Source organism: Durio zibethinus, chromosome 21 (genome assembly GCF_047325235.1).
Source record: "Durio zibethinus cultivar Kanyao isolate XHJ-2024 chromosome 21, ASM4732523v1, whole genome shotgun sequence".
NCBI classification, from domain to species: domain Eukaryota; kingdom Viridiplantae; phylum Streptophyta; class Magnoliopsida; order Malvales; family Malvaceae; genus Durio; species Durio zibethinus.
The window spans coordinates 21,265-49,075 of NC_143182.1; the positions used below are offsets into that span (position 1 = coordinate 21,265).

At 30.7% G+C, this 27,811-nt stretch overlaps 2 protein-coding genes across 27 annotated transcripts; one reads left to right on the forward strand and one right to left on the reverse strand.

Annotated features, from left to right (window-relative positions):
- Positions 1–504: 504 nt before the first annotated feature.
- On the reverse strand, positions 505–27,811 carry LOC111304471 (uncharacterized). 26 transcript variants are annotated; one of them, XM_089750746.1, is made up of 15 exons: positions 27,592–27,811; positions 25,671–25,723; positions 25,506–25,567; positions 25,139–25,207; positions 24,954–25,056; positions 24,750–24,797; positions 24,198–24,267; positions 23,864–23,944; positions 3,331–3,822; positions 2,765–2,930; positions 2,611–2,661; positions 2,334–2,516; positions 2,115–2,199; positions 1,198–1,919; positions 505–1,090 (listed from the first exon to the last, which is right to left on the reverse strand). In XM_089750746.1, exons 9-15 carry the CDS (start codon positions 3,792–3,794, stop codon positions 716–718), a joined length of 2,046 nt encoding a protein of 681 aa, XP_089606872.1. In that variant the 5' UTR covers positions 3,795–3,822; positions 23,864–23,944; positions 24,198–24,267; positions 24,750–24,797; positions 24,954–25,056; positions 25,139–25,207; positions 25,506–25,567; positions 25,671–25,723; positions 27,592–27,811; the 3' UTR covers positions 505–715. The 26 variants fall into 26 exon arrangements, with proteins under 26 accessions (XP_089606872.1, XP_089606861.1, XP_089606857.1 ...); XM_089750735.1 differs by having other exon boundaries at positions 25,671–26,662; XM_089750731.1 differs by having other exon boundaries at positions 25,671–27,433.
- LOC111304472 (HIT-type Zinc finger family protein) lies at positions 15,914–18,875 on the forward strand. The gene is made up of 5 exons (XM_022901001.2): positions 15,914–16,349; positions 16,460–16,667; positions 16,921–16,986; positions 17,136–17,268; positions 17,744–18,875. The coding sequence occupies exons 1-5, from the start codon at positions 16,154–16,156 to the stop codon at positions 18,365–18,367; spliced, it is 1,227 nt and encodes a 408-aa protein (XP_022756736.1). The 5' UTR covers positions 15,914–16,153; the 3' UTR covers positions 18,368–18,875.

The window sequence follows — 27,811 nt, forward strand, 5'->3', positions numbered from 1 at the left end:
TTTACGGACGAACAAGATCAGTCCAAAGTTTCACTCTACTTAAAAATCATGATAATGTTGTCTTAGAAGTAGTTACTGCGATTCTTCATTTATCCCTCCCGGCCCCTCACTCCCCCTGTAAAACACTTGTTGGACACCTAAAACAGTTTAGATAATTGGATATATACTATATAGAACCCTTCCAAGGAAAATTAGAAAAGATGAGCTGAAAACACCCATGATTAACACCAGAGTATAAATAGAACAATGCCTCAATACGATAAACCCTGACGCAATAGCCTCTATGATACCTATCACTTTTTACACCTCAAATACAACCAGATAACTACATATTACGGTCAGAAAAAAAAAACACTAGTCACTCTAAGAAGCACCGAGTTGGAAAGCATGAAGACGATTGAAAAACCCCCTCACCTCCCCCCCCCCCCCCCCAACCATCACCATCACCACCACCAACTACCACTTTCAACAAAAAAGTTATTATCTGTGAACAACATCAAGTCATGGAGAACAGTATACATTTTGTATTTGCTGCTTAGCCCACAGAAAATGTGCAAATGTTCTATTTGACAGACAATAGATAGTAGCAAACAAACCTGGCAAGTCACATTATTCAAACTCTTTGTTTCCTCATCTTTCCCAACAAGAAGCATATAAAAATGTCATTATGCGGACAGACAATTCCTCATAAATCATAGTTCTCATATTGACTATATCAGAAACCAGCCCACCCACCAGGTTGAGAAGTTGGATGATTCTCCTTGATTGTTGACTCACCGAAGCGCTGAGAACTACTTCCTTCACTTACAGGTGGTTTCAATCTCTGGGGGCTGGCAGCAGGAGCAGCTGTAAAGCTATCTGTACCAAAACCCCATGTGTCCAAACCAGAAGAAGCTTGAGCAGCATGCTTGTTTGACTGACCATTTCTGGTTCTAACTGACTGGATATTATCCTTTGAAAGAGGCTGCTGCTGCAGTTTGGCATCCTCAGAAAACGCTTGCCATGGCTTTGCTTCCGTGCTAGCAGTAGTCCAGTCAGCAGATTTTTCTTGCGAGAATTCCCACAATGTTCCTTCAATCTTATCCCTCTGCTATTAAATGAATAGGTGCAATCAAGAGCATAACTATCAGTACAAATTCAATTGAAGCAGTTCAACTATGTGCAAACAAATTGGAAATGAAATGAAGAAAGGAGTACCAGACTTCCAGCATGTTGACTTCCAGATAAGTTCTGATTTCTTGAAGTACTTTTATTTGGAGATGGAGTTCTACCAGCAAGAGCTTGCTTGAGCTCCTGTATTTCCTGCCTCTGGGATCGACAAATTGCAGATAACTTTTCAAATTTGGAAGTCATCTCAGCCCTCTCCAAGTTGGATTGCTTTAGCCGTTCTTTCAGCCTCCCTATTTCAGCCTCTAAAGCTTCTTCTTTTCCAGTATTTTTATTGCTAATTCCAGAACTGATCTTATTGGTATCAAATTCAGCAACAAATGTATTAAATGCCTCATCTTGAAAAGTAGTGGTCGTATCTTCATCCTCAAAAAAATTTATTTCAAAATCTTTAGCAGGGCCATCTTCAGGTTTGCGTGATTTATCACGCGCACTTCTTCGAGTAGAATGAGTTTGTTCGTTTTCCCCTCTTACAGGGCTGCTGTTTTTGGGTAAAGGGTTGTTTTCAAGATGACTCCTGTCATTTTTTATTGAGCTATAGCTGGTTGGATCTTCATCAAATTTGGGCCTGCTCTTCTCTTCAGTAACACTTGAGTCCTTTGCATGCTGAGTGGACCAGAAAGCACCAAGCTGTCCACCACTTGCCCTTGAGCCAGGCTGTGGTGAATTCCTAGCTGGTCCACCAGGTGGTGGGGACGGAGAACTTCTATGAGGCATCTGAGGTGACCTATTTGCAGACCTTGGAAGACCTTTTAAATTGGCACAAAGCATCAGCTCAAGTTTAATGAAAACTAATGTTTAAGCCTACAATATTTAAACATTCTCTGTCTATAATCTTCTATGATTCATCTCAAAACACCAGCGTCCACCATAGACATAGTTACAATTTATATAAGTACTAGATTTTTAACTCGACAACTATACTGTTAATTGGTATATATCTTTACCTTCAAAAGATGGCATTTCAGGTGGCCGATCAGGGAAGGACTTCTGTACAGTGGCAGGCAACTGCTCATTAACACGAAACCAGACCTGCCATTATGGGAAGAAAATCCCAAGATCAGTAAGCAGAATGTTAGATCTCTGCCAAAGATTAACACAGACATAGATGATCTAAAACTAACCTAAATTCATGGGATGAATGGCCAATCAAGCAAAGCGCTTGCCTGCGTGATATCAGGTCTCTCAACAGGTGAAGCTTGAAGCAAGTCTTTGATTAGGTCTGTGACTGAAGAGCTGTATTTAGGTAAGTCCGGAATCCGATAGTTCCCATTTAAGATCTGTAACTTTGATTCACCATCAAATGCATTCTTGAAGTAGCAAATTCGAAAGAGAAGACACCCGAGGGCCTGCAACATGAGAGAGCAGTACCACTTTAAACAGAATATCTAATCTACTCTGTCTCTAGATTACACATGGATATACAAGGTACAGTTGACTTACCCATATGTCTACCTTTTCGTTTATAAGTTCCCTCCGGAAAAGATCCCACATCTATGCCAATAGAAGAATGAAGACATAAATCAAACATTTTAACCACCGTAGAACATAAAAATTTTCAAAAAAAAAAAAAAAAAGAATTAGTTCTTTATTCAACCTCAGGTGCTCTATAGGCTGGTGTGGTGTGCTTCCTGATATTGTCTTCTTCTATACCCATCTCTTCAGGCTTCTCAAAACGCTTGTGATTGGTAGATGTGCTCCCAAAATCACATAACTTCCAAAATCCATCGGAACCCAACAAAAGGTTCTCCGGTTTCAAGTCTCTGCAAAAATAAAAATGCCAAGAAGGAAGTAAAAAAACATACACCAGCAACAAACTTCTAAGAAAATCATAAAACATATAGCACTGATATATAACTTGGGAAAACATGAAAATAAGCGGAATTTCATTTTTGGGCCTTACAAAAAGGGATCATGGCATTTTATTTGATTTGATCATACCCCCATTTCTCTTATTCACATGTCAACAAAAAAAAAAAGACTGGCATGTAGCATTACTGCATAAAAGAAACATAAAGCAATAAGAAGCTACAAAAAAATTCAGCAATTTTAAATTAAACTTTCAGGAAGAGCAAAAGCTCCATTTAAAGTTAAATGTGCTTTCCGGTGCTCAAATGGCAAAAAAGTGGGAAACCTAAAAGCTTGAGATTCAGAACGAAATACCTGTGAGCAATTGGCGGGGAGTGAGAATGCATTGCAAAGACTGCATTGCACACATCCCTAAAAATTGTAAGAACCTGTTTCTCCTCAAAATAGGCAGCTCCTCTTGTCTCTAATACATTAACAAGAGATTTGTCACAAAATTCCATGACAAGGAGGGCTTCCTTGGTCCTTCCCAGATCGAAGATAGTATGTGCATAAAGTGTGACGACGTTTGGATGTCCTTGAAGTGATTTCATGATAGAGATCTCCCTGACGGCCAAATCCAATGACTCTTGATCATTGCATATGATGTGCTTCAAGGCATAATGCTTTGAAGCATGTATAGCATCCTTAGCTAAGTAAACACAAGAGAAACCACCCTCAGCAATGGCATTGCGAACATGAAGTTTAAGATTGCCCACATCAAGGGATCTGCCCTCGAGCCCTGCTTGCTCCTTTTGCAAAAATGGCTTGAACCTCCACATGGTTGGTAGGATGAATGTAGAAAAGATTCTGCGCGAATAATGAAAAGCATTGAGAAAAAGAAAGAGAAGAAAGAAGGTAGTTGATGGAAATAAAAGAGAAATATGAAAATCCCAATTGCCTGATACAGAGGGCATATAAGATAGGAGTAGGACAAAAATTGTAGCATAAAAAATTTGGGAAATGACTAAAATGAATAGGAAGATGATGAAGATGATAATAATGGTGTGGTTCAAGAAGAAAAAGAAGAAGAATATGAACATTACATAACCTATGAAACCTATGATTTATGAATGCACATAGAATTGGAAGCAATCTAGCATTAGCAATAAAACAAGAGCAGATCTAAATAGATTTAAATACCGGGGCACCACAAAACAAGCTAATTGCAATCAAGATCTCAATTTTCACCCAGACCCAACACCCACACATCTTCAATCACTGCCACTATTTAGTGGGGTTTTTTTTATTATTATTAGTTGTGTCTGCGGCGACAAACACACATCAGCTACGTATGTTAATCAAATTAATGAATATAAAAAGAAACAAGAATTACCAAATCGTTCTGAATAAAGAAGAAGATATCGGGAATGTACCTGGTTTGATCAAAGCTGAGTGAAGCAGGTTAATAAAGCTACTACAGGACTTGATAGGAATTGATGATTGAGAATTTAACAGAGAAAAGAGGAGAAGGTGAAGTTTTGCTTTTGCTTAAAGATCAGATTTTGAGACCTTTTAGGTCTTTGCGCGGCGTTTCTTTATTCTTAAATTAAAAAAATCTTAATAAATAAATAAAATACGCTACTAGTTGGTTACTACTTACTACTGTTAGCATTTAGCTGTAAGTTCTTTTAATTACTATAATAAAGTATATTTTTATATGCCTTTTTTTTCTAAAAAAGTAATTTTTTATATGATTTAAAAAAAAATGTAAGGGCTTAAAAGGAGAAATTTGTCATTTAAATTCGTCACTATTTCTTGTTTTAATTAAAATTTGTTATTGTATATTTATTTTGATGATTTTTGAACCATACTTTATGGAAAGAGAATATTTTGTTAAATATTTCATTATTACATTTAAAATTAAGTTTGAATATAAATATTTAACATCTAAAAATGTACTCATAATGTGACACATTAAAAAAAGTTATTATTTGTTTTTATGAAATTTTTATTAAAATAAATATTTTTCAAATATTAAACTTAAAAAAACAAAAAAATTAATTTTAATATATGAAGTAAAAAGAATTATGTAAAATTTTGAAAAAAAAATAAATGGAAAGAAAACATTTATATATTAATATAGATGGATACCTCGTAACTAATGCTTATGTTGATAGCTTATATTTTGATAGGATCATATATAAAAAACAATTCAAATAAAAAATAAAATATTTTGTATTTGAAATTTTTTAAAAAATTAAAACGGTTCCAAAATCAAAATAGAATAGAAAGACAAAATCTTTTAAGTTATTATAAATTTAAATTTGTTTTGATAAGTAAATTTGATTTGTTTTACAATTTTTCTAATTAATTCAAAACTATGTATTTTTTATTAGTTTAATTATAATATTTTATTATTAAAATATAATTAATTCAATAAAATTAAGTCAAATAAATTAATTAAAAAACAGATTACAATAAAATTTTAATAAAAGTTGATTCTAACACTTAAAATGTCCCTTTTTTTATTTTTTGTTAAATACTTAAACCTTAGCCTCTGTTTAGATTATAAGCTGATGAAATTTTCAAAAAAATATAAATATATTAGATGTAGATGATTGTTTTGTTTTACATATAGATAAATAAGTTTATGATTTGTGCAATGCATAAATCAATTTATTATTTAAATATTTGTAAATGTATAAAAATTAGTATTTTATAGACATTTATATTTAAATTTTAAAAATCATAACATATTTAAAATTCCAATATAAAAATAATATATTAAAAATAAACTTATTTAAAAAATAAATATGATAAATAATTTTAAAATCACAAAATAAAAAATATATAATAAAAATAAATAAAAATCTACATCTATATCGATATGTTTATATCATTAAAAAAAATAAGTTATGTTTATTTTAAAAAATAAAGTTAATAGCTCGCATGGTCCCTAAATTTTATATCAGATTTTATATTAGTTTCTAAATTTTAAAAATTTTTAATTGAGTCTTTAATTATCCAAACGTGTATCAATTTAATTCTTTCATCTGCTGACCCATTTAAATTGATAGCAAATCTTACGTAGCATGACACATATTCTTCTAAACTTTTATTACGTGAAATTTTTTAACATTTCTCTCATCTTCTTCTTGTCCAATACTATTAACCTGATTTAATTTTCTCAATTTTTTATAGATTCAAACTTTTATTACGTGGAATTTTGGTTACTTTGATCCAATCAATTTACAATATCCACTAAAAAATTAAACCAACTAAAAACAAAAAAAAAAATTTGCAATTTTTTGGGTTTAACTAAATTTAGTAATTTAGTATATTTGTTATTAAAAAAAATGTGGGTAATTTCTTTGCGTGTACAAAAAAAATGGAATTTTTTTTCAAAACTTAAACACCAAAAATTTGAGATTCACAGTTTCAAACTCCAATAAATTTCATAATCTCACCCTTTCTATCCATAAAGTTTTAAAGCACTAAAACATTAATGGGATTTTAAAAATAAAAAACACCAACTTCATAGAGAACTCGCTAAAAGAAAGAGAGAAAGACTAAAAAAAAATCTTGGAGAGAAATAGAGAATAAATGAAATTGCTCCCATTTATTATGATAGGAAAGAGAAGGAGAGATAAGCCACATAAGAGTAAAAACAAGAAGATAAAATTATATAAAAAGAGAGAAGAAAGGAAAACTCATTACTCTTTGGTATAGTGTCACTCATTTTTGTTCCAGGCTTTAAAGGCCCTTCTTATTGCCATTATTGGTGAAGAAAATAGAAGTTTTGAGAACAATGAGATGCTTCGCTTATTCATAAATATAATCACTAGGGTCGATAAATCAATCCGAAATCATCGAGTTTCGACCCGACCCGACTATTTAGGGTCAGATTTAAAAAAAAAAAGTTTTGGGTCAAGTCGATTTTATTTTTTGAAATGTCAGATTCGGATCGGGGTCGAGTTTGTATGAAACCTGACCTGAAAGATTTATCAAAATACCCTTAATATATATATAATTTTTTTTAGGGTTTCTGGATTTTAATTTCTTTTGACCGCTTTATCTAGGTCTCCCGTCTCCCTTATTTTTAGTTGTAAGTCATCTATTTTGTTTCTATCTAAAGTGATGCCAGGCTGCTTCACATAGGTGCGCTTTGTTCGATCACATGATGAGCATGTTTTGAGTTAACTGCATGTCGAGTGCTTAAGCTCCGCTTGTGGTCAGTGGTCACTCGTTCCTCGTTTGTTCCAATCCTAGTACAAAGCTTCAGATCTGATTCTACACTACATACGATATTCCATTTCAACCCTCACTAGTTCTTCACTTGGTTCTACAAGAAGCATGCCCGAGGGGGCTACTATGCTCACCGCGCATTTACATCACCACCTGAGCTTCGCTACCGCTTCGCCCAGCTCCTACGCCTACCACAAACTTGATCTGCTCATCCACTCATCTAGCCATCCCACATTTTTTCCTCTGTTTAGCTTTCATCTATTTCCATATTCTTTCCTTTAATTCAGCAAAAGAAACCTTCAAGCCAAAAAAAAGAAACTCAATCAGACAGAAAAGAGAAGGAAGACGAGCCAATTGTCAGTCCTTAAGAGCTGTCGTTTCCTCTTTAAGAAACAAAAACTGCAACAGCCAAGCTTTTCTCTCAGTAATCTCTATTAGTACTAGCAGATCTGAGGTAAGCTAAAACCATCTCTTTTACATATCTTATTTACAAGTATCAATCATTTTTATTATGTATTTTTCTTAAATACTTGCTAATAGCTTAGAGACAAGACAACAAGGGTTGAACGTACCGAGGCCTTAATGGCTTAGTTTTTGAATTGAATACTCAGTGGGATTAGATTCTAAAATTAAAGTAAAAAGGAAAAACTGGAATTAGATGCCTTAATGGGAAATATTTAGCTGTAATTTTAGCATTCTTTGGCATATAATAACACAGTTTTAAATCAAATGACACTTTTCATCTTTGATAGTTTGATGCCAAAAGCTTCATCTTTCTTGTTTAAGTATTGATTTATTTATAATTAAACCAACAGTTTTGTTCTTTTTATAGAATGCTAAACAGTTAGATCCATTTATCAAAGTTGGATTTTTGATAACTTTGAATGCAAAAAAAAATAATAATAATAAAGCAATATAGGAATCACCAATCATTTCCATGCTCCATGATTTTACTGTAGCAGGGATTATATCAAAATAATTAAAGTATATTTATCTTTAGCTCTAACTGGGAAACCATTTGAGGAGTAATAATGTGAACAAAAAGAAAACAAATATAGTCCTACACCACAGGAAGTAGCAGGATAGGTCATGAAAATGATATAGCCTTTGTGATTTCGCAAGGTAAAATTAAACTCCCTTTAACAGCTTAATCTTCAAAGACCAGTACATCTTGACAGGAAAAACCATCGCTGGGTAGATGCCATTGCCAGTTTCTTTAACTTTTTGCTATACAAACAAAAGCTTAGGGGTGGGGCCATTCATGGCAATATATATATTATCCTTTATCCGAATACATAGGCCCTTTAGTTTTTTCAAAGACTACTCTTGCAAGCAAGGCATAATTTAGGTTGGCTTTATTCCATTTGCCCATAAGTATTCTCTATATAAACTTAACAATGCACTTAACACCTAACGATCAATGTATTCTGTATTCCCATCGCCCATACCTAGCTTGTTCACCATATTTTACTTGTCAAACAAATTATCCAATTACAAATTATAGTTTCATGTTGCCTTAACATGTGGATTTTAATGAAATGGGTTTTACCATATAACATGACTTAGGTGATTGTCAAATTTATAACTCTCTCTCCAAGAGATTTAAATAGAATTCATCTTTTCTAAGGATATAGATGTTAGCTTCTATACTCTAATGTTGTGAGTAAAATTTCTCTATAAAGAAAAGCTTCTTGCAATGGTGCCACTACAAAACCTATATCTACAATTAAAATTACTCCCAATTTCTTCTAACTTGGAACATTTATAGAGTTAATCAACTTACAAATGAGAATTGTTACAGTTAATGTAGGGAATCATTCATAATCTAGGAAGTTGATGAACTACCTAGTTGTCGTTGTTGTTGTTGTTATTATTATTATTATTATTATTATTATTATTATTATTATTATTATTGCTTTACATAATTTCTTGGCTTTTTAAGTTTGATAAGATAAATTAAGATATTTTAACTTAGTTTTATATGTTAATTAGCCTTCTTATTTGGCTAAAGGTGCATGCTAAGTTTTACATGGTAGGATAATCTCCTACTTTTTAAAAAAAAAAATGAACTTGTCTAATTTTTTTGATACTTAGATTCTAAGTTTGTTTTTCAATTGTTTCGGTAGAATTATTTGTTAATAAACTTTTTTTATTTGGTTTTATATAGTTAATTTATTCAGTTGCTTTATTTGTTAATATAAAAAATAATAACTTTATTTTTTTTTTATGAATGAAGGTAAAATGTCTAATTTGGGAGATAATTCGTGTTCCCTAACATCTTCTACTTCTACCTCACATCAATCACTAATTCAGTAAACTTCAATTTCAACATCTGATAAAAATAAAACTTAATCATTAAGTGTGACAAACCACGGTGCTGAAGTTGATGATAGTGGGTATAACTCAAGTAAGCTAAAATCAGAAGTATGAAAACATTTTAAAAAAGAGAAGATCAATAATGAATGGAAGGCAATATGCAATTATTGTAAGAAAAAACTTGGTGGTGCTTCAAAGAATGGGACAAGTCATTTACGTAAGCATTCAGAGAGGTGCAGTAAATGATTTTAAATGGATATTCGTCAACAAGTGCTAGTAGCAAATCAAAGGAAGACAGATGAAAAAGTAAAACTAAAAAACTTTTTCTTTGATCAAAATGTCACAATGAAGGAGCTTGCCAACATAATAATCATGCACGAATATCATTTATCAATGGTTGATCATGTGTAATTCAGAAAGTATTCTTACAGTCTCTAACCTTTGTTTGCTATGCCTTCTCGAAATATTATAAAGAGTGATATTTTAAAGATTTTCAAAAAGAAAAAGGCAAAAATAATATCCAAGTTGAAAGCTAATGAAAGGAGAATTGCTATCACAACCGATATGTGGACTGCTGATCACCAAAAAAGAAGATACATGACTGTCACTGCTCATTACATTGATAATCAATGGAACTTACAAAAACGCATCATCAGGTATATTTTATTAAATTATCTTATTTTGATAATGTTTATTTTTTATTAAGTAATTATTATTATTGAATTAATTATTAATTAGTGTAAATAATTGATTGTTTCATTAAGTTTGAATATGTGCCAACTCCACATACAAAAGAGGTCATTACTTCAAGTTTGATGAAATATTTCTTAGATTGGAATATTGATAGAAAACTTTTATCTATTATAGTGGATAATTGTAGTGTGAATGATGGTGTTATTGAGTTGTTAATTGATAGAATTAGTTGTGATGCATTTTTGCTTAATGGGGCTTTTTTTCATATGCTTTGTTGTGCACACACTTGTATTTGATTATGAAAGATGGATTTAGTGTGATTGGAGATGGAATTGGAAGAATCTATGATAGTGTCCTTTTTTGGGGTGCTACACTAAAGAGGTGGGAAAAATTTGAAGAGGCAGCACGTTAATTGCGCATTCCAACTTTAAAAAAGTTGTGTGTTGATGTCAAAACATGATGAAACTCTACTTATTTGATGTTTCGAACAACTTTATTTTATAAATATATTTTTTCTCATTGTGTGCAATTACATGGTGATCCTTTGTATAAATATTTACCAACTGAAAATGATTGGATCATTGCAACCGAGATTTGTGAGAAGTTGAAATTGTTTTATGATATCACTGAAGGGTTTTCTGGCACAAAATATGCTACTGCAAATCTTTATTTTCCTAATATTTGCAAAATCAGATTGGCATTGAATGAATGAATTATGCACATTGATAAAATTATTTCATGTATGGCTGTGAGCATGTTAGGTAAATTTAAAAAATATTGGAATGATGTGCATGGTATAATAGGTGTTGCTACAATTTTAGATCCAAGATACAAAACAGAGTTATTGGAGTATTACTTTGAAAAGATTTATGAAGAAAATGCTGAATTTGAAATTGAAAGGATTGTGCAAATATGTCGAGATTTACTTAAGGAGTATGAGGAGAAATTAGCTTTAAAAAAGGAATAAGGACCTTTTAGTTCAAGCTTTTCATTCTTAGATGGTGTTGGTGTTACTGAATTGGAAAATTTGAGAGACTATGATGATTTTGTTTCAAGGAAAAAAAAATCAAAAGTAAAATCAGAGTTAGATCGTTACTTGGATGAAAAAGTCATACCAAGAAAATGAGATTTTGATATATTGAATTGGTGGAAACTAACTGGACCTCAATTTCTGACCTTACAACTTATTGTTAGAGATATATATGCCATAGCAGTTTCTACTGTTGCTTCAGAGTCTACTTTTAGTACTGGAAGGAGGTTGGTGAGTGCACAACGTAATAAACTTCATCCATAAACTATAGAAGCTTTAATATGTTGTTAAAATTGGTTATGGGCTAAAGAAGAAGGTATAATAATGCATATTATGTAATTTTATTTTTTATTTTAGCATATTGTTAGTTATTATATTTTGTTGTTATATATTTTTTGTTAATATTTTATTATTTCATTTGTAGGGCAATTTCATTAGAAGAAAATTCTTTTTACGAGGATGTTGATGATAGTGAGATTGAAGAAAAGATAATTAGTTTGGTAAATAATATTATCTTTTTAACTAATTCATTTTTTATATTATTATTTTTAAATATATTATTTTATTATATTTATTTATTCATCTTATTTTTTATTTTATAGGACTAGTGTGGTTAGAGGAGAATGATGATATGAAGCTTAGTGATGATGAAATGATTTGTTGTGATCTTGAAAGATTTTCACCATATTGGATGAAAGAATGTTCAAACAATTTAACTTTTTATTGTTGTAGTTTAAGCTTTTAATGTTTATCTTGTATTATGTACTATATTTAAATTTTAGTTATTAACTTATGCTTGTTTGATATTTGAATTTTAGTTTACTAAGTTTTATATATTTCATAATTTCAGCATCCATTGTGAGAATTTGTGAGTTTTGATTTACTATGTTTTATGTATTTTATAATTCTATTATTTATGGTAAGAATTTATGAGATTTTTATTAAATAAAAAAAGATGTATGTATTAAGTTTGAATTTATAAGTGATTATGTTAAATTTGTTCATGTTTGTAATATATTAGATTATGATTTATTACATTTGCAGTAATTTTGAATAGGTAGTAGATTAAATTAGGGTCGAGTAGGGTAAAATTTGGGTAAATAATCTTCAAGCGGGTCGGGGTCAGGTTTTTTAGCTACAACCTCCGAACGGGGCGGGTCGGGTATCAGATAAAAGCATTAAAGCATCGGGTCAAAAGTGGGGAAAGTAAAAAATCGACCCGCCCCGCCCCGATGCCATCCCTAATAATCACTATCCACGACCAAACATGTTTTCATTTTATTCCCTTTCAATCCTATTTACGCTTCTCTTTTTCTTCTTGTCCAAACTTTCCCTTCCTTAAAATCCAGAGCCTTCGATTTGGAGCAAAGAAAAAAAAATTAAGACTCTTTTTTCTTTCACAGTAAAATTTACTTTTTTTTATTTTTTTTTTATTTTTGTCTAATCAAAATTTTTTTTTAATCTTTTGTCTTTTCTATTTTATAATTTGTTTAAAACCATAAAAAATTTTATGTAATCTATAGCCACATAGGATTTACCGTCCATTTAGATGGTCTAGTAAACAAAAAGACCATATTAAACGTTTAAACAATTGAGGATTCAATTAGAACTTTCAAATTTTAAAAATCAATATAAAATCTGATCCAAAGTTTAGAGACTACGCATGTTATTTACTTTAAAAAGTATGAAATTATGTTATGCAATTTTTTATCAAAATAAAATTTTTGGATTTTATCTGCTATAATTAAATAAAATTTAACTTTTATTTTGGTCAAATAAGAAACTTTCATTGCTAATAACTTGAGTTACAATAGCAATAATAATATCTGTATTCTTCCATCTAAATTACATTATTAGTACTACAATGTTCAAATCGTACTAATGTATTATCCAACCTAATTTGCTTCTAGCCTAACATGCTTCACATAACAAGAAATGGAATCTCTTCTCTTAAGTCTTACTTTATCAATGAAGTTACCTATCATTTAAAGGTACGTTGAAACCGCTTGGATTGAATTTATTATGCCTAGCACATTTCCTTGAAACATTATCAGTGTGTTTGGATTGAGAGAAAGAAAAGAAAAGAAAGTAAAGTAAGGGAAAGTAAATGAAACAAAACTTTTTTTTTTTGTTTGGATAAATTTTTAATTTAAAAAATGAGAAAGAAGTGAAAACCAAATAACTTTCAATTTTTTTTGTAAACCCAAATTTTTTAATACTTCGATATGGAGAAAAAGTTAAGGAAATAAAAGTTAATTTTTTTTTTTTTGTAAAAAGATTATTATATCCATATTTTTATTAATACTAAAAACTTAATAAAAAAAACCTAAACAGATCATAATCATCTTATAATTTTTTCAAAGCTATTTTTTTTCAAGTAAGTTTTATACATCTTTTCCAATATAAAATTTTTTTATAATTTTTTGATAATTTGATTTTGATGAATGATTGAATATGAATAGATATATCTTGATCAAAGAGTGCTATAAAATCACAGACAATAAAATATTATAATTAAAAAAAATTATTATAATAAATAATTTCTTTTATTTTTCACTATTTATTTAAACAATAGTTATTAAATTTTTTTATTAATTTTAATTATTCAAACAAAAATTATATGTATCTTTTTTTTCATTTAAAATATTTTTTCTTTTTTTTATTAATATTTATTTAAACATAGCTTATGTATACCCATGTCCTAAGCAACAAAAGCCTCCACTGTTGTAAGATTTGCTATTCCTGCAAGATCGAGAAGCAACAACAACCATCCCATCCCTATGTATGACAATAACCCTATCCCTCCAACTGCATCTGTCACACAAATATTTCCATCAAAATTAGCCTTAATAAAATTTAACTGTTAATTACTTCATTAAATAAAAACATCTAATTAAAGATTATATCATACCATGTTTAGTGCGTGAAAGACTTATGCAACTTTGTCTTGTTGTTTACTTCTCCTTTTTCCACTTCTCATTCCTTTCCTTGCTAGTTTCCATCAAAATTAATTTTAATAAAATTTAATTTTTAATTACTTCATTAAATAAAAACCTCTAATTATAGATTAGATCAAAATAAAAATAAAAAAATGAATAACTAAAAAGAACACATGAATAAAAATTTTTTAAATTTTATAAGTATTTGTTGATTTGTTAAAAACATTACCACTAAAATAAACAAAAGTAAATACAATGCAATGGTAGAAGAACTCACATTTGACTTCCTTTTATACTACATTTGATTTATCATTATGACTTAATGGAATAGACGAGATTACTTGATTACGCAGTTGTCAGAGAACTTTCATGTGAAAGCCAAAATTCTAAAGGCTTTTAGCTTCATAGCTTGTAGATTATTGTAGGTTTTTAGCTTTTCTGTTCTCTTTCTCAAGCTAAAATCGGCCACTTACTTCTCTGGCATTTACATTTTCTTTTTCTTTGGTCGAAGCTCTAAAAACCCTTTTTTCAGAATTATCTTTGTAGCGGCTTACTTTATTTTTAACTTTCTAAGTTTATACTGATTATTCCCCTTTTATTTTTCAGCCTTCTAATTTATAAAAGAGTTTGATTTTTCTCTAATGATTTATTTTTAAAATCTTTAATCAAATCACATAACAATAATTTAAGAGATATGTATTTTTTTAATTTAATTTAAATAGATTAACTGAATTAAATTTATTTAACCAATTTTCTAAGGTTTAATAATCTAAATTTATTTTAAATCCATATATAAGAAATAATATTATCATTTCTAAATTTTTGGAGAATATTTGGTAAGAAAAAAATTTAAATTAAAAACATAATTTTTTATTTTTGAATTTTGAATTAAAAATGATTGATTTGATTTTATTATATTTTAACTAAGTTAAATAAAGATATAAAATAATTAAATATACATATAATTCGGTTTAAGTTAAATTTTAAAAGATTTGGATAATTGAATATTTCTTAAATTTATTTATTTGATAAATAGTATAAAATTAGAAATTATTCCGCATATTGATTTTATATTATTTTACATAATATATAATTACATTTAAATATATCTGGATACAAATATATTTAAATTCAAATCAATATTTATATTTTTTGAACATTTAATATAATTTAATGATTTAATTTAAAAAATTTTATATTTGATTGTTTTAAATAATATTTAATAAAATTTTGCATGCCATTTAAATAAATTGTCTAAATAAATGTTCATATAAATAAATTTTATCAAATTTCTATATATGTTATAATATTATATTATATATTATTAAATTAAAAAAATTTTTAATTTTTTATAAATTTAACAATTCATATCATCGTATTGTATAAAATATTATAATCGTGTTATGTTTTATACGAAAATCACGTATTACAATTCTTATTCACAAAAAAATATAAAATATAATTTTTTTATTTTATTAGATCAATTTATGATTTTTTAAAATTTTAAATCATATTATTTTTATTATTTTTTATTATTGTATTATATTTTAAATTAACAATTCTAATTTTTTATCCGATGGTTAAAAAATTTTAAATATATATGTTTTAGTTTCAAAAAAAGATTAAATCCTATTAAAAAAAAAAACTTAATTCCAAACTAAACTTTTAGATCTTAAGCCAGGACCACGAAACGGAATATAATTTAAAAAATATATGTAAACTAGAATTTCGACTCCAACATCTCGTCCGTATCGGTAAAAGAAATTAGATTAGACGTCAATGATTGTTTCGGAGAGGAAAACGCAGCGTTTCATGGATGAGAAAATGCCAAGGCAGAAAATGATTGCTTGATGAGGGTTTACTATTTATTAAGAAAGTAGTAGTAGCGTATTCATCATCACGAAATAAAACCCTAGTAAAGCTAGCTGCAGTCATAAGTCCCTTTTGTCCAGTGTTTGAGAATATAAAAAGGAAAATGGAGGAATCAAGGAATGGGGATTGTGAAGAGTGCAAAAAGAAGGCCTCAAAGTACAAGTGCCCAGGTTGCTGCCTCCGCACCTGCAGCCTCCCTTGCGTCAATGCTCACAAGCGCCGCACTGGCTGCAATGGCAGGAGGAACATCACTTGCTTCGTTCCTCTCTCTCACTTCGACGATAATCTCCTTCTCTCCGGTTGCACCTTCTTTTTCTTTCTTTATTTGTTTATTGATACAAATAGAATTGTAGTTTTGTTGTACTTGTAGATCATATATAATAAAATATCTAGTGATATTTTATTGTAGACTATAATTTGCTGGAGGAAACAAAGAGGGTTGCTGAATCTGCTCGAAGAATGAGATCCAAATTATGTAGTAACTATCCTCCTCATTTTAAGCTACCATTTGTCCTTCGAAACCTCCGCTCTGCCGCTGCCTCTCGCAGAACTAAGCTCTTGTTTCTCCCTACTGGAATGTCTAAGAGGGAAATTAATCAAACTCGATTTCATAGCGGGTACTATTATATATATATATATATATATATATATATATATATATCTTGCTGAATGGCTTCCTTCATAAAATTAGATGCGTTTTCCCTACTAAATTGATGCTAGATTTTCAACTTCTGCAGTTTGCCCTCTTTGCGACCAAATAATCATTTATAACTTTAAATCAGCTGAATATTCTGAAGTGGTCTGTGAATCAGCATTGTAACCGCTTTCTCACAAGCTAAGCATTCCTTTTCTTGTGTATTTTCATTTCAGGAAGTACATTTCATGGACAATTGAATGGCGGTTTCACTCAACAGATGTTGTTTTACTTGACCATGGGTAAGCTGCCCTAAGACCTGATTGTCAAACAACCCTGCTTCCCCCCCCCCCCCCCCCCCCCCAATCTTTCTCTTGACCAGTGTTCTTTGTATGGTCTCTTATTAGGTGACTGGTTAATTGCTTTGGACAACTGACGCTTTTTTTTGCAGAGTACATGAAGATAAAAGCCTCTGCTCAGTAATTGAGAACCACCTCAAACCTGGCCCATGGAATCATCCTCTAAGGCAATTCTGCCAGGAGCAGCTTCACTGCCTCAAGTTTTTTATCCGTAAATACCCTAAGGTGGTTTAGGCCTCTGGGTTCATTCTTTTCTTTTTCTTCTCTCCAATCTTTCAAGTTATACTCACCAACCTGCACGTACACACCCTGAGCATTTAGGTGATGAATATTTTGTTTTGGATATTTAGAAATCCATTAACCTAGTTGATTGTTGTTTGAATGTTGCTATGTTTCCATGGTTGAATATTTACTGCATTTCCATGTTAAGATTGGAATTAAGTTCAGTGATCCAGTAGGAAATGTGCAATTTAATGAAGTTCTACCACCTTAGGTTCTTGAAGTTACATCATCTGGATTATATGGAATACACTCATCCTGGATTGAAGTCCATTGGACTCTGGGATTTTTTACTCAATAATTAGCTGGTCTAGTTTGGCCTTGGATTATGGATTATATGTAATGATGCTTGCCTTTTCACATCATTCTCTACCGAAAGTCTTCTGTCTAGCCTATAGATGATTTTCTTGTGTTATTGTAGGGACCAAAGTCACCTTTTCGGGAGTTGGACATAAAGGCCCCAATACGGCAACAATTAGCTGATACAGTTATTTTAGAGTATCCAGTAATTCATGTATTTCTTCCTTTGGAATGCTATGATTTTGAAGTTATTAGGGAGAATCGTCCTGTCACTCATAGGCCAGAGGGCAAAGATTTTAGCAGTGCTGATAATGAAATCCCAAAAAGTGTTACGTTCAAGGAGGAGGAAATAGAAGCCAATGATGGCTCTTTAGACCCTCAGGTCTTTGATCTTATGAAAAATGTGATTTCAAGTCCAAAGCATCAAATCCCTCATCAAAACAAGTCTGAGAAAGCATTCAGTAACTCAGTTTTGTCTTTGTCAACAAGAGCTGGGGCAGGCAACAGGGTGCATTCTAACTCCCATACTAAGGGCTCTGAAGTTTTTCAGGACATGGAATTCGATTTTGATCAAGGCTTAATAGATGCATATTCGGACCTTATTGCTGAAATTAATCCAGATGACTTTCTTGATTTGGAAGGTGATTTTGCTAAGGAGTCAGGAACAGAAGATAAAAGGGACCTTTCAAATTCCAGTGGAGTTTTCTTTGCCAAGGAATTGGAGGAAGGGGAGATTGTGGATTAGTTGTTACTGTTAATCTTTCCCAGGAAGCATAGAGGAGCATGATTCGAAGACGAATCTTCTAAGAGTTTTTGCTTGCTATTGATCATAATTTTCATTGACAGTCCGCCGCAGCTTTTCATTGACATCATTTCCTTCATAAGGGACATTGCTCAAGTGCATGGTAATGCTCAAGATTGGGTCAAATGCACGGATATCTTGTAAATTCAGTAGCTGATATAATTATTTGATTCCTACGAAAGGAAAAAAAATCATCTATTTACTATATTGATCTGGTTGAAAGGGAGGTGAGTTTTGCTCTTTTTTTTTTTTTTTAATATTGATATTAAGAGGGTCTTGGACCCATGTTACCCTTTGATCAGTGCTTGGCATTTGTTATCCTGATGACTTCTTGTGTTATCCTTTTAAAAGGGTCATCGATTCTTGTTTCTCTTTTAGATTAGTCGTTACGCAGGATGTGGATTCATGTGGTTATTGAGTTAGTTAAATTATATTTCATTTTTCCTTTTTACTGACAAGTTGGCTGAAATGACCAAACAGTTTGAATTAACAGGTAGATCCCCTTTTAAGGTTTGCAATTCTAAGATGAACAATTACTCATTAAGGTTTGCAACTTATTTTATTCAAAATAGATTGAAATCATTCACTTTTGATCCTTTTTTCTCTTTTTGACCTGCTTTATTTGAACGCTAATTTATAGCATTGTTTTTGCTTGATATTTCTAACTGCAATGCAAAATAGATACCTTGTATCGGGTAAGTTGTTGACAAAATTTTTATGTGAGAAGCCAAACTAAAAAATTTTACTGTGTTATTGGGAATGGTCGACCATTAAAAAGGGCCACTAGAACAAACAATCTCATCTAACGCCGAGGCTTCCTAGTCGTAAGGGGATATCATGATTATTTCATGAAATAGTAGATGGACTCTACTATCAAGCCGTTTCAATCACCACCATCAGCCTTTCTTGTTTCTTCACCCTCATTCGTACAATTTTGGCATAAAAGCTAAGTTACGCTGCTTATGATCGTTTATCTTTGTTGTCTTAAGAGGGTATGAATCCCTTTCCGCTATGTTATTTCAGCAAGTAATATATTCTGCTTCTTTGCAAACTTGTCCCTTAAAGCTTGGTGTGTAATAAGAAGATTTGGGAGGTGTGTCGGTTTTGACTGGAAATCATGCCTCACCATCTCATTGTTGTCGTTTTTAAGCGTGAACTAACATTGCTGTTCAACTGTGGCAGTTGGAGAAATTTCTAATTGGTTCCCACTTGAATACATGTCCTTAGTTGACTAAAGACTATCAATTATCGCAGTTCTTGAATCAATTTCATCATAGCTTTTCCGGGCCACTAATCCTCATGCTTGTTGTCGACCATGTTAGTTCTGGTTGCAGTCCTTGCCAAATGATTTTGGTGGTTGAACCGAGTCTTTCTTAGTGGAATTGTGATACAATAGTGTTAAAGATTAGGAGTTAAAAAGTCTTATGCTTAATTAGATACGTTGCACATGTTGAATATGAACTACTTGTCATTTGCCTTTTTTTTTTTTTTTAATCTTTTCACATCTATATGGTTCTCTCTGTGCAAAAGACAAGTAGGGAAGGAATTTTGCTTTTACGAGGTCTGGATTCAAGGCTCTCCGAAGATCTTCATCCTGATCCTCAAAAGCTTCACTGCAAGGTACTTGAAGTCTCACTCTTGGCTTCTAGGTCAAGTCTACCAAGTTCTCTTCCTTTAAGTTATGAAATGTGCTCCAATTGATACCTTTTTTGCATTGAACAATCTTCTCAAAAATTGGATGGTTGTACTTGCTTTGTTGTGTGCTTTAGGCTGCTTAAAGCTTAATTTGGGGCCATAAGAAGTGCAAAAAAAATACTGGGCTGAAGGGTAACCACTGGGTGGGAAAGAAACCTTGTTACCATTAACCTGAGAATTTCCCCATTTTTACAGTAAGGAAGATCTTGCGTTGCCTGGGGAACCTGAATCATTTGCCACCAAGGCTTCTCTTATGGCTGCTATTGACTATATAGTTTCTGAGAAAAGTGATGTTTTCATGCCATCTCATGGTGGAAATATGGGCCACGCATTTCGGGTATTGAGTCATCAGTCTCTTAATTAGCATTAGTTTCGAGAAAGCTTCCAGTTTTTGTGCTTCGGACCTTCAACTATGAAAAATCCAACGCTACCCCTTTTTTTTTTTTAGCTCTTTTCAAGTCAAATACTGAGTTATAACATGCTAGAATTCTTTTTTAAAAAAGAAATAAATAAAACATACCCAAATAATGTTTTAACACTTAGTCAAACAGAATTAAATAATAATTAATAATTTTAAAAAGCATTTTTTTGTAAATTATTACTAGTATAATTTGAATCTCTCTAAAATGATGCAAATATGACATAACAAACTTATTTATTACCGTAGTATCATAAGAAAATATTTTATTATAATTAATTCATTCAAAATCACTAGCAAATGAAAATGATTCTTTTATTGTTTAAGTTTAAAAGAATTGACTAGACTGTTATCTTTATTAATTAAATCCTTTAGTATATCAAATTTTTTATATTTTTTGGAGAAAATAAATGTCAACCACCAAGTCCAAATTATTTAGATATGTTTCGTTTCTTTTTTTTTTTTTTTTGGTTAAAAGTAATTTTTAACTTTATTTTTAATTAGATTTAATTTTTTATTTTTTATCAAAATTTGTAAATATTAGAGAAATCAAATTTAATAAAATAAAATAAGAAATAGAATCAGGACAATGAATTTATAATTATTACTCTTTACTATTGGAAAAAATGTATTTAAAAAATAAAATTTTTATAATTATTGCAAAAGAAAATAAGGTATTATTTTTTTCTCTGATTTTAAGTTAAACTAGCTTTAAGTTTGTGTAATACACGGGTACGCAATTATATATACAAAAATTCAATTATAATACATCATATACAAGAAAATAAAAATTTTCAATATAAAATAAACAATGCAAAAGATAAATATCATAGATCAATATGTTTTTAATAAAATTCAAAAAAAAGGTTTTATATTATACTCATATAATAAATATTTAAATAAAATCAAACAATGTTTGATTCGTAAGAGTTAAAATATACTCCACTTGAAATCAATTTTTCATACAAACTTTTTCATGCCTTTGTTATGGCCATATTTCAACATTTTTTTTTTTTATTTTGTATTACATTATTGTTGGTTTTATTATTGCATATTTCATATTTTTTGTTCAAACTTAAAATTTTAAATATAGAAAACTAACAATGGAATTATGGAAACCACAAAATTATTGTTATAGAGTAATTAAATTTAATTAAAGATCTTATGCATATAATACGATAGATGACATTTCAAATTTTTATAAATAGTGGCAAGTTTTAGACTTAAGAATTAATCCTAATCATCGTAAGCTCAAAAAAGCATTCATGTAATAAATTTTTTATTAGGGTTGAGACTTAAGAATCTTCTTCAATCATTGTAATCACAATATTTGAATTTTATTAAAGGATATATATATTTATATATATATATATATAAGTAATAAAAGAAGATGATAGATAAAAGGAAGTAATAAAAGGAAATATCCAAAAGCTTAAATTTTAGTAGGCCCCACATAAGCTGGATTTGCAATTTTTTGTGTTTGCTCTAGTGTAAGACCTACAGCTTATCCACCATCCGGAACTTGCATTAATCAATGACAAACTTTTGACCAGGTGATAACTATTCTTACATTGCATTCCCAAAGGCTAAAACAGTCTAACTTGAATTTGCATTCCATAGCAGATGGGAATGAAATCATATACTATATATTAAATATAGATAAACATGATATTTGTGAAATTAAACACCTAAAATGAAAGACAAATGAGAGAACAAAAATTTGTGTCGAATTCAGTCAAACTCCAAACTTAACTAAAAGATCTCACTTGTCCTCTATCAGTCACAAAGAAAAATTCTAACAAAATAAGAAAAAAATGAATAAATAAATAAATGAAGTATAAATATGCAAAAACAAAGTTAATAAAAAAAAAAATACCAACTACCAAATGTAATAAAGAAAAAACATCTATGAACACACAAGAAAAGCATCCAACTTAGTGATCACTATCTCGTATTGTTAGTAGTGAATAGTAATTCAAAAACTGAATTGAACAATGTAACTTGACGAAAATACACTAATAAAAAAACTTAAAAATAAAATTTTCGATCCCATAAAAAAGTTAATAGAATTGCATGAACAAAAATTTACTTAATCATAAATAAATGATAAATTTAAAGGCTTTTGGATAGTGGTCTTCAAATAATCTTGACTTGCCGCAGTTCTTAATTTATAATATGAATTAGGGAGACTCCTACAATTAGTTAAAAGAAATTATGCAATGCAATTACAATGGGTTATTAATTATTTATGCAACATGATTTTTTGAAAACTCTACATTTCACATGAAAAGTTTTAGCAAAGATTATGTATAAGTTTAAAAAATTTGTTATGAAAAAATGTTGAAAATGAATATTTACCCAATAAAATATATTCCTAAGCTTAATCTTAAAAAAATTCAAGCAAATATTTTGGCTTTCTATATTTATTCATGGGTGGCATCAATTAGTCCATTGAAATTGCATTTTCTTTCTTTGACTCAAATATTATCTTATTAATTAGTTAAATAGCAAATCAATTCTTATATTAAAACTTAGAAATATAGTACCATTAATTATATATTTTTTAAAAGTAAATATAATTAATTTGATTAGAAACAAATCAAAGAAGAATTAAAATTAAATAAAAAAGATATTTAAGCTATCTTATATGAATGTAATTAATTTGATGAAAATCAAGTCAAATTAAATAAAACCCATTTAATAATGGACACATGAAAGTTATTTAAGATTGTTCACATGTAAAAAAATTAGACCATCCATGTAGGACAATTATCTTTTTTATAAAAAACTTTGGATTTTATATATTTACTAGGAGATAACCCATGCTTCGCTACTGCAATAAGTTCTTTGCAACATAAATTATTTTAAATTATTCAATATTCAACAACAATAAAGATATTACAATAGTAACTCAAAAACTATTTTTAATTTTACAGTGAACGATAACAAATATTATTTAGTTTTCTACAATTAGAAAACATATTAACAAAGTTTTAGAAAAACAGTATTAAAATTGTCCATGTATTTAGTTTACCAAGTCATCATCATAAGAACATGTGAAACAAATACCACAAAATCCTATCTATGACACTTATAAGCAAGATAGCAAGCTTATCCTTACAACCTCTGATACACTTCTTCTAAGAAAAGGATGAAGGATTAAGGATTGAAAGATAAATTCTAAAAGCAAATAAGAGTTCATTATTATTTTGGATCAAATGGTTAAAGATTTCTAGAGCAACCTGTCAAGGACTAAAACTGATTGAAAGATTCATATCAAGAAAACTCTGCTGCATGTATCAAAACCAGTTTCTTTGGTTACTCACCTTTTCTGTAACTATAACAATTGGCTTAAAACCAAATTTGTCTTGAAGTTGTCTAACTCATTCTCTCATCGTATGAATATCCTATATTCATTGACATCAAGATATCAGAAACTTGATTTCTGGAAAAATAAATCTAAGACATAAAAGATTGAAAAAGGAAGAAAAAAGAAATGAAATTATTGTACACACTATATAGCTATGTTTCAATCATCAATTAACAATCTGATAAGGATTGGGTCTTTTATCCCTTGAACTTGCACAATAAATAGATTAAAACTACAATTAAAGCTTTGTTGGTCGCTAAATAAGTGTGAATAAAGGAGGAGCACTGTACCTTACTTTGAAATGAGTGCTGGTCACTGAAGTCAAATATATCAACATATATTGGTCCTATCTGCAGCTAACTATTCACCTCGTAACAAACAGAAATGGAGAAAAATAAGAAATGAACACCCTCCATTAGATGTTAATTAAATTGGAAAATAAAATGTATGAAGCTTTTAAATAATTAAAATCAAACAGCGAAAAAAAAAAAAAAAACCCTTTTTCCACCTCTTGCAAAAAGCATCAATAGAACCAATTGAAGAAACACAAAATACAACAGCATCATGCGCAACTCTCAAATGCATCTTTGTGCTTATATTGCCCACTTCAAAGAAATATAAAGGAGACATTCCGGTGTAGAAAATAACAAGTGACTTTGATTTCTTGAATCACTAACTTTATGGGTTTTGGAGACATTGGATTAGACATGCAAAACTAAAAGTTCTCTTTTAATTCTTAATACATCCACAATCTCACAAATTCTTACCAATTATACATAGAATGCTTCAATATTTACTAGCAACAAATTGGATCATGATATTTAAAAGTTAAGCAAGCTCACCATTAAAAGACATCATTGTCTAGGACAAGTTAATAAACTTGAAGTTCACTGCATCATTGTCTAGGACAAGTTAATAAACTTGAAGTTCACTGAGTGCAACTACATAAGTAGAATCTAAAAATGGGAGAAAGAAAAGTAAAAACTAAATAAAAATTGAACTTGACGATAACTAAAAATTTCTCAAAAAAGACAGACAGAATCTACCTTTTGGAGAGGCAGCCACATAATAAAGAGAACCTATAAAAGCTGTTGTTATTACAACTGCAAATGCCTGAGAAAATGGTACAAAGGGAGGCAGCACACCAGTCTGCAATTTTGGAAGAACAAAAAGAGTCATTAAATTTATTACCACAAAATAGAAAGTATGATCTGTAGAATAGAATGTATACCAGTGATGCCATTCCTCGAGTATCCAAAACCAACTCAGTGCCTCTAAGGAATATATCAGCCAATGCTCCCTGTTTTTTTCAATCACAAGTTATTCTTATCAGTTGATTGTCATTATGGGTAGTATGGAATTGAGAAAAGAAGCTCACAATTCAGATATCAAAGATATAACAACTTCAACGTAAAAATTCAATAAGTATGCTATAGCTTATTGAAAGATTATAGCACAATAATTACACAAGTTTGAGAATACCATGTCTCTTGGTTAGAAATAATTTTAATAATTTCCATATAAGTAAATAATTTTAATAATTTCCATATAAGTAATTCAACATAATATGATAAAATGAAATTTTTAAGATGACAGACCTGAACAGCATCCCGTAGAAAAGCTCCACTTCGACTAAGCTGGCAGCAACCATAAGCATGAACTGCAAAATTTGAACAAGGTGAAATCAATTCCTCATTGCATCAATACAGATGAAGCATGTGAAAGAGGATATCTAAGCAGCAAATAAGTGTAAGATGATTTACTTGCTAAGGTGACATTCCATAAAAGAAGCTTCTTAATTCCTCATCCTCCACATCTGTTATTGCACGAGCATAAAGAGATAATTTCACTAATTCATCCTATGACCATGCAAGCACCTTTCCTTCACAAGCTGATCATGCAAGCCTATCCTATGACCGTGCAAGTTCATAAAGTAACAAAAAAAAAAAAGAGAAGGAAAAAACCAACTAACCCCTACTTTCGGCAAAAATTTTGAGCCAATATTACCTTGATTTAGAAATAGTATCAAACCATTTAGATGACATTTCCAAAACTGATTTACGCATTGTTGTTACCTTAAAATCTATACAACTTAGTGCTTTTGTCACGGGTCAAGACTTAAGCTCCGAACCCGCGCGACTCCGAGACCCGGACATTCACCCTTCCGGCGTCTCGGATCAACCTAACCGTCACGGTTCACACCCTTGTGAGGTATTGTCCGCTCTGGCCCCCCTGATCTCACGGTTTTGTCTTACAAAAGACGCCTCACAAGGAAGAGATGGTGTGAACACCCTTTTATACCCCAATGACCCTCCTATTATGTTCGATGTAAGATTCATGACTCCTCCTTAGGTCCGTGACATTCTTCCGCACCCAATCTCGTGACACCCTCGTCACGGAGGCTAGCACCCTGTCTACCTCCCTCGAGGTGCTCGACGTAGATCGAACGGTATAAAGCTGGCTCACCACTTGTCACGGGTCAAGACTTAAGCTCCGAACCCGCGCGACTCCGGGACCCGGGCATTCACCCTTCCGGCGTCTCGAATCAATCTAACAGCCACAATTCACACCCTTGTGAGGTATTGTCCGCTCTGACCCTCCTGATCTCACGGTTTTGTCTTACAAAAAACACCTCACAAGGAAGAAATGGTGTGAACCCTTTTATACCCTAGTGACCCTCTTATTATATTCGATGTGAGATTTAGGACTCCTCTTTAGGTCCGTGACACTTTCACTATGCTAACCCGGAGAATGTCTTACACATTTATAGGAAAGCAGATTTAGATTTGTTGAAATATCTTGTGTAACACAGATAAGATTGATTAACCATACTTGCAACCACTTAAAATTGGTAATGATTAAACATAATTCCATGTTAACCATTTTCATTCTTCTCTGTGTTCTTATGTATGCAATCTTTAACCTAAAAAGATGCAAGATTTAACCCTACAAAAAAATGCAAACCTCAAATTCACCTAATTTCCTGAAAAAATTTGATCAAGCAATCAGATAAGCTTCAGACAAAGTCTACAATTTTCTAATCAATAAAAAGGGCAACTTTAAAATTACAAAATCATCAATCTAAATAAATCAATAAAAAGAACCTAGATCAAAACCAAGGCCAACAAATATTAAAAAAAAAAAAAAAAGGAAAGAAAAAACCCATCAAAACTCACTTCAAGATCAAGTTGTTAGAGACCCAAAAAAGACATAACTAAGTAAAAAACCAAAGCTTAATTAAAAAATACCAAGGAAGCAGCTTTTTGGAAGACATTTATTCTTCTTAAAAAAAAACCAACCAAACAGGGGTTAAAATGGACAGAAAAGAGAGACGAAAAAATTGAAATTTGAATCACCACAGGCAACGTGCAAAAGAAAAACAAAGGATCGATCCAACCCATGCTGTCGCTACCCCTCTTCTCCTTTCCCTTCTCCTTCCCCTTACCATGTTTTCATTTTTTCACATTGTGAAGCTTCTAGACCCAAACTTTAATTTCTCCTTCCCCCCTTTTTTACCCAAAAACTTCTAAACCCAGAGATTGAAATCAAAAGAACAAAAAAATTTAAAGAGTTAGATGAAGATCAAATAGAAAAGTTAAAAAAAAAATTGCATGTTTTAAATTTGTTAAAATACGATCAATAATAAATGAAAGAATTATAAGAAGATAGAAACCTCACAAAAACCTGACAAAAATCGTCTTCAAAAGGAGTGGAAAAAAGGCTGTAAATTTGTTTTTTTAAGAACATTTCTTCCATTCACCATAATCTTCCTACCATTTCTTGGTTGTCAAAAAGAGAGAATTAAAAATAGAAAGAAACTTCAGAGAAATCCCCTCTAAAAGGGTGGAAGAAAGGCTGGAAATCTGTTTGCTTGGAAGGTTTTCACATTCTCCAGAAGCTTCCT

Coding starts and splice junctions, on each gene's coding strand:
- LOC111304471 (XM_089750749.1), bottom strand. CDS start 3,794: ATGTGGAGGTTCAAGCCATTTTTGCAAAAGGAGCAAGCAGGGCTCGAG. Junction 2,662..2,764: donor CAGCCTATAGAGCACCTGAG/GTTGAATAAAGA, acceptor CTATTGGCATAG/ATGTGGGATCTTTTCCGGAG. Junction 1,920..2,114: donor TGAAATGCCATCTTTTGAAG/GTAAAGATATAT, acceptor GTGCCAATTTAA/AAGGTCTTCCAAGGTCTGCA.
- LOC111304472 (XM_022901001.2), top strand. CDS start 16,154: ATGGAGGAATCAAGGAATGGGGATTGTGAAGAGTGCAAAAAGAAGGCC. Junction 16,668..16,920: donor CAAACTCGATTTCATAGCGG/GTACTATTATAT, acceptor TTTTCATTTCAG/GAAGTACATTTCATGGACAA. Junction 16,987..17,135: donor GTTGTTTTACTTGACCATGG/GTAAGCTGCCCT, acceptor TTTTTTTTGCAG/AGTACATGAAGATAAAAGCC.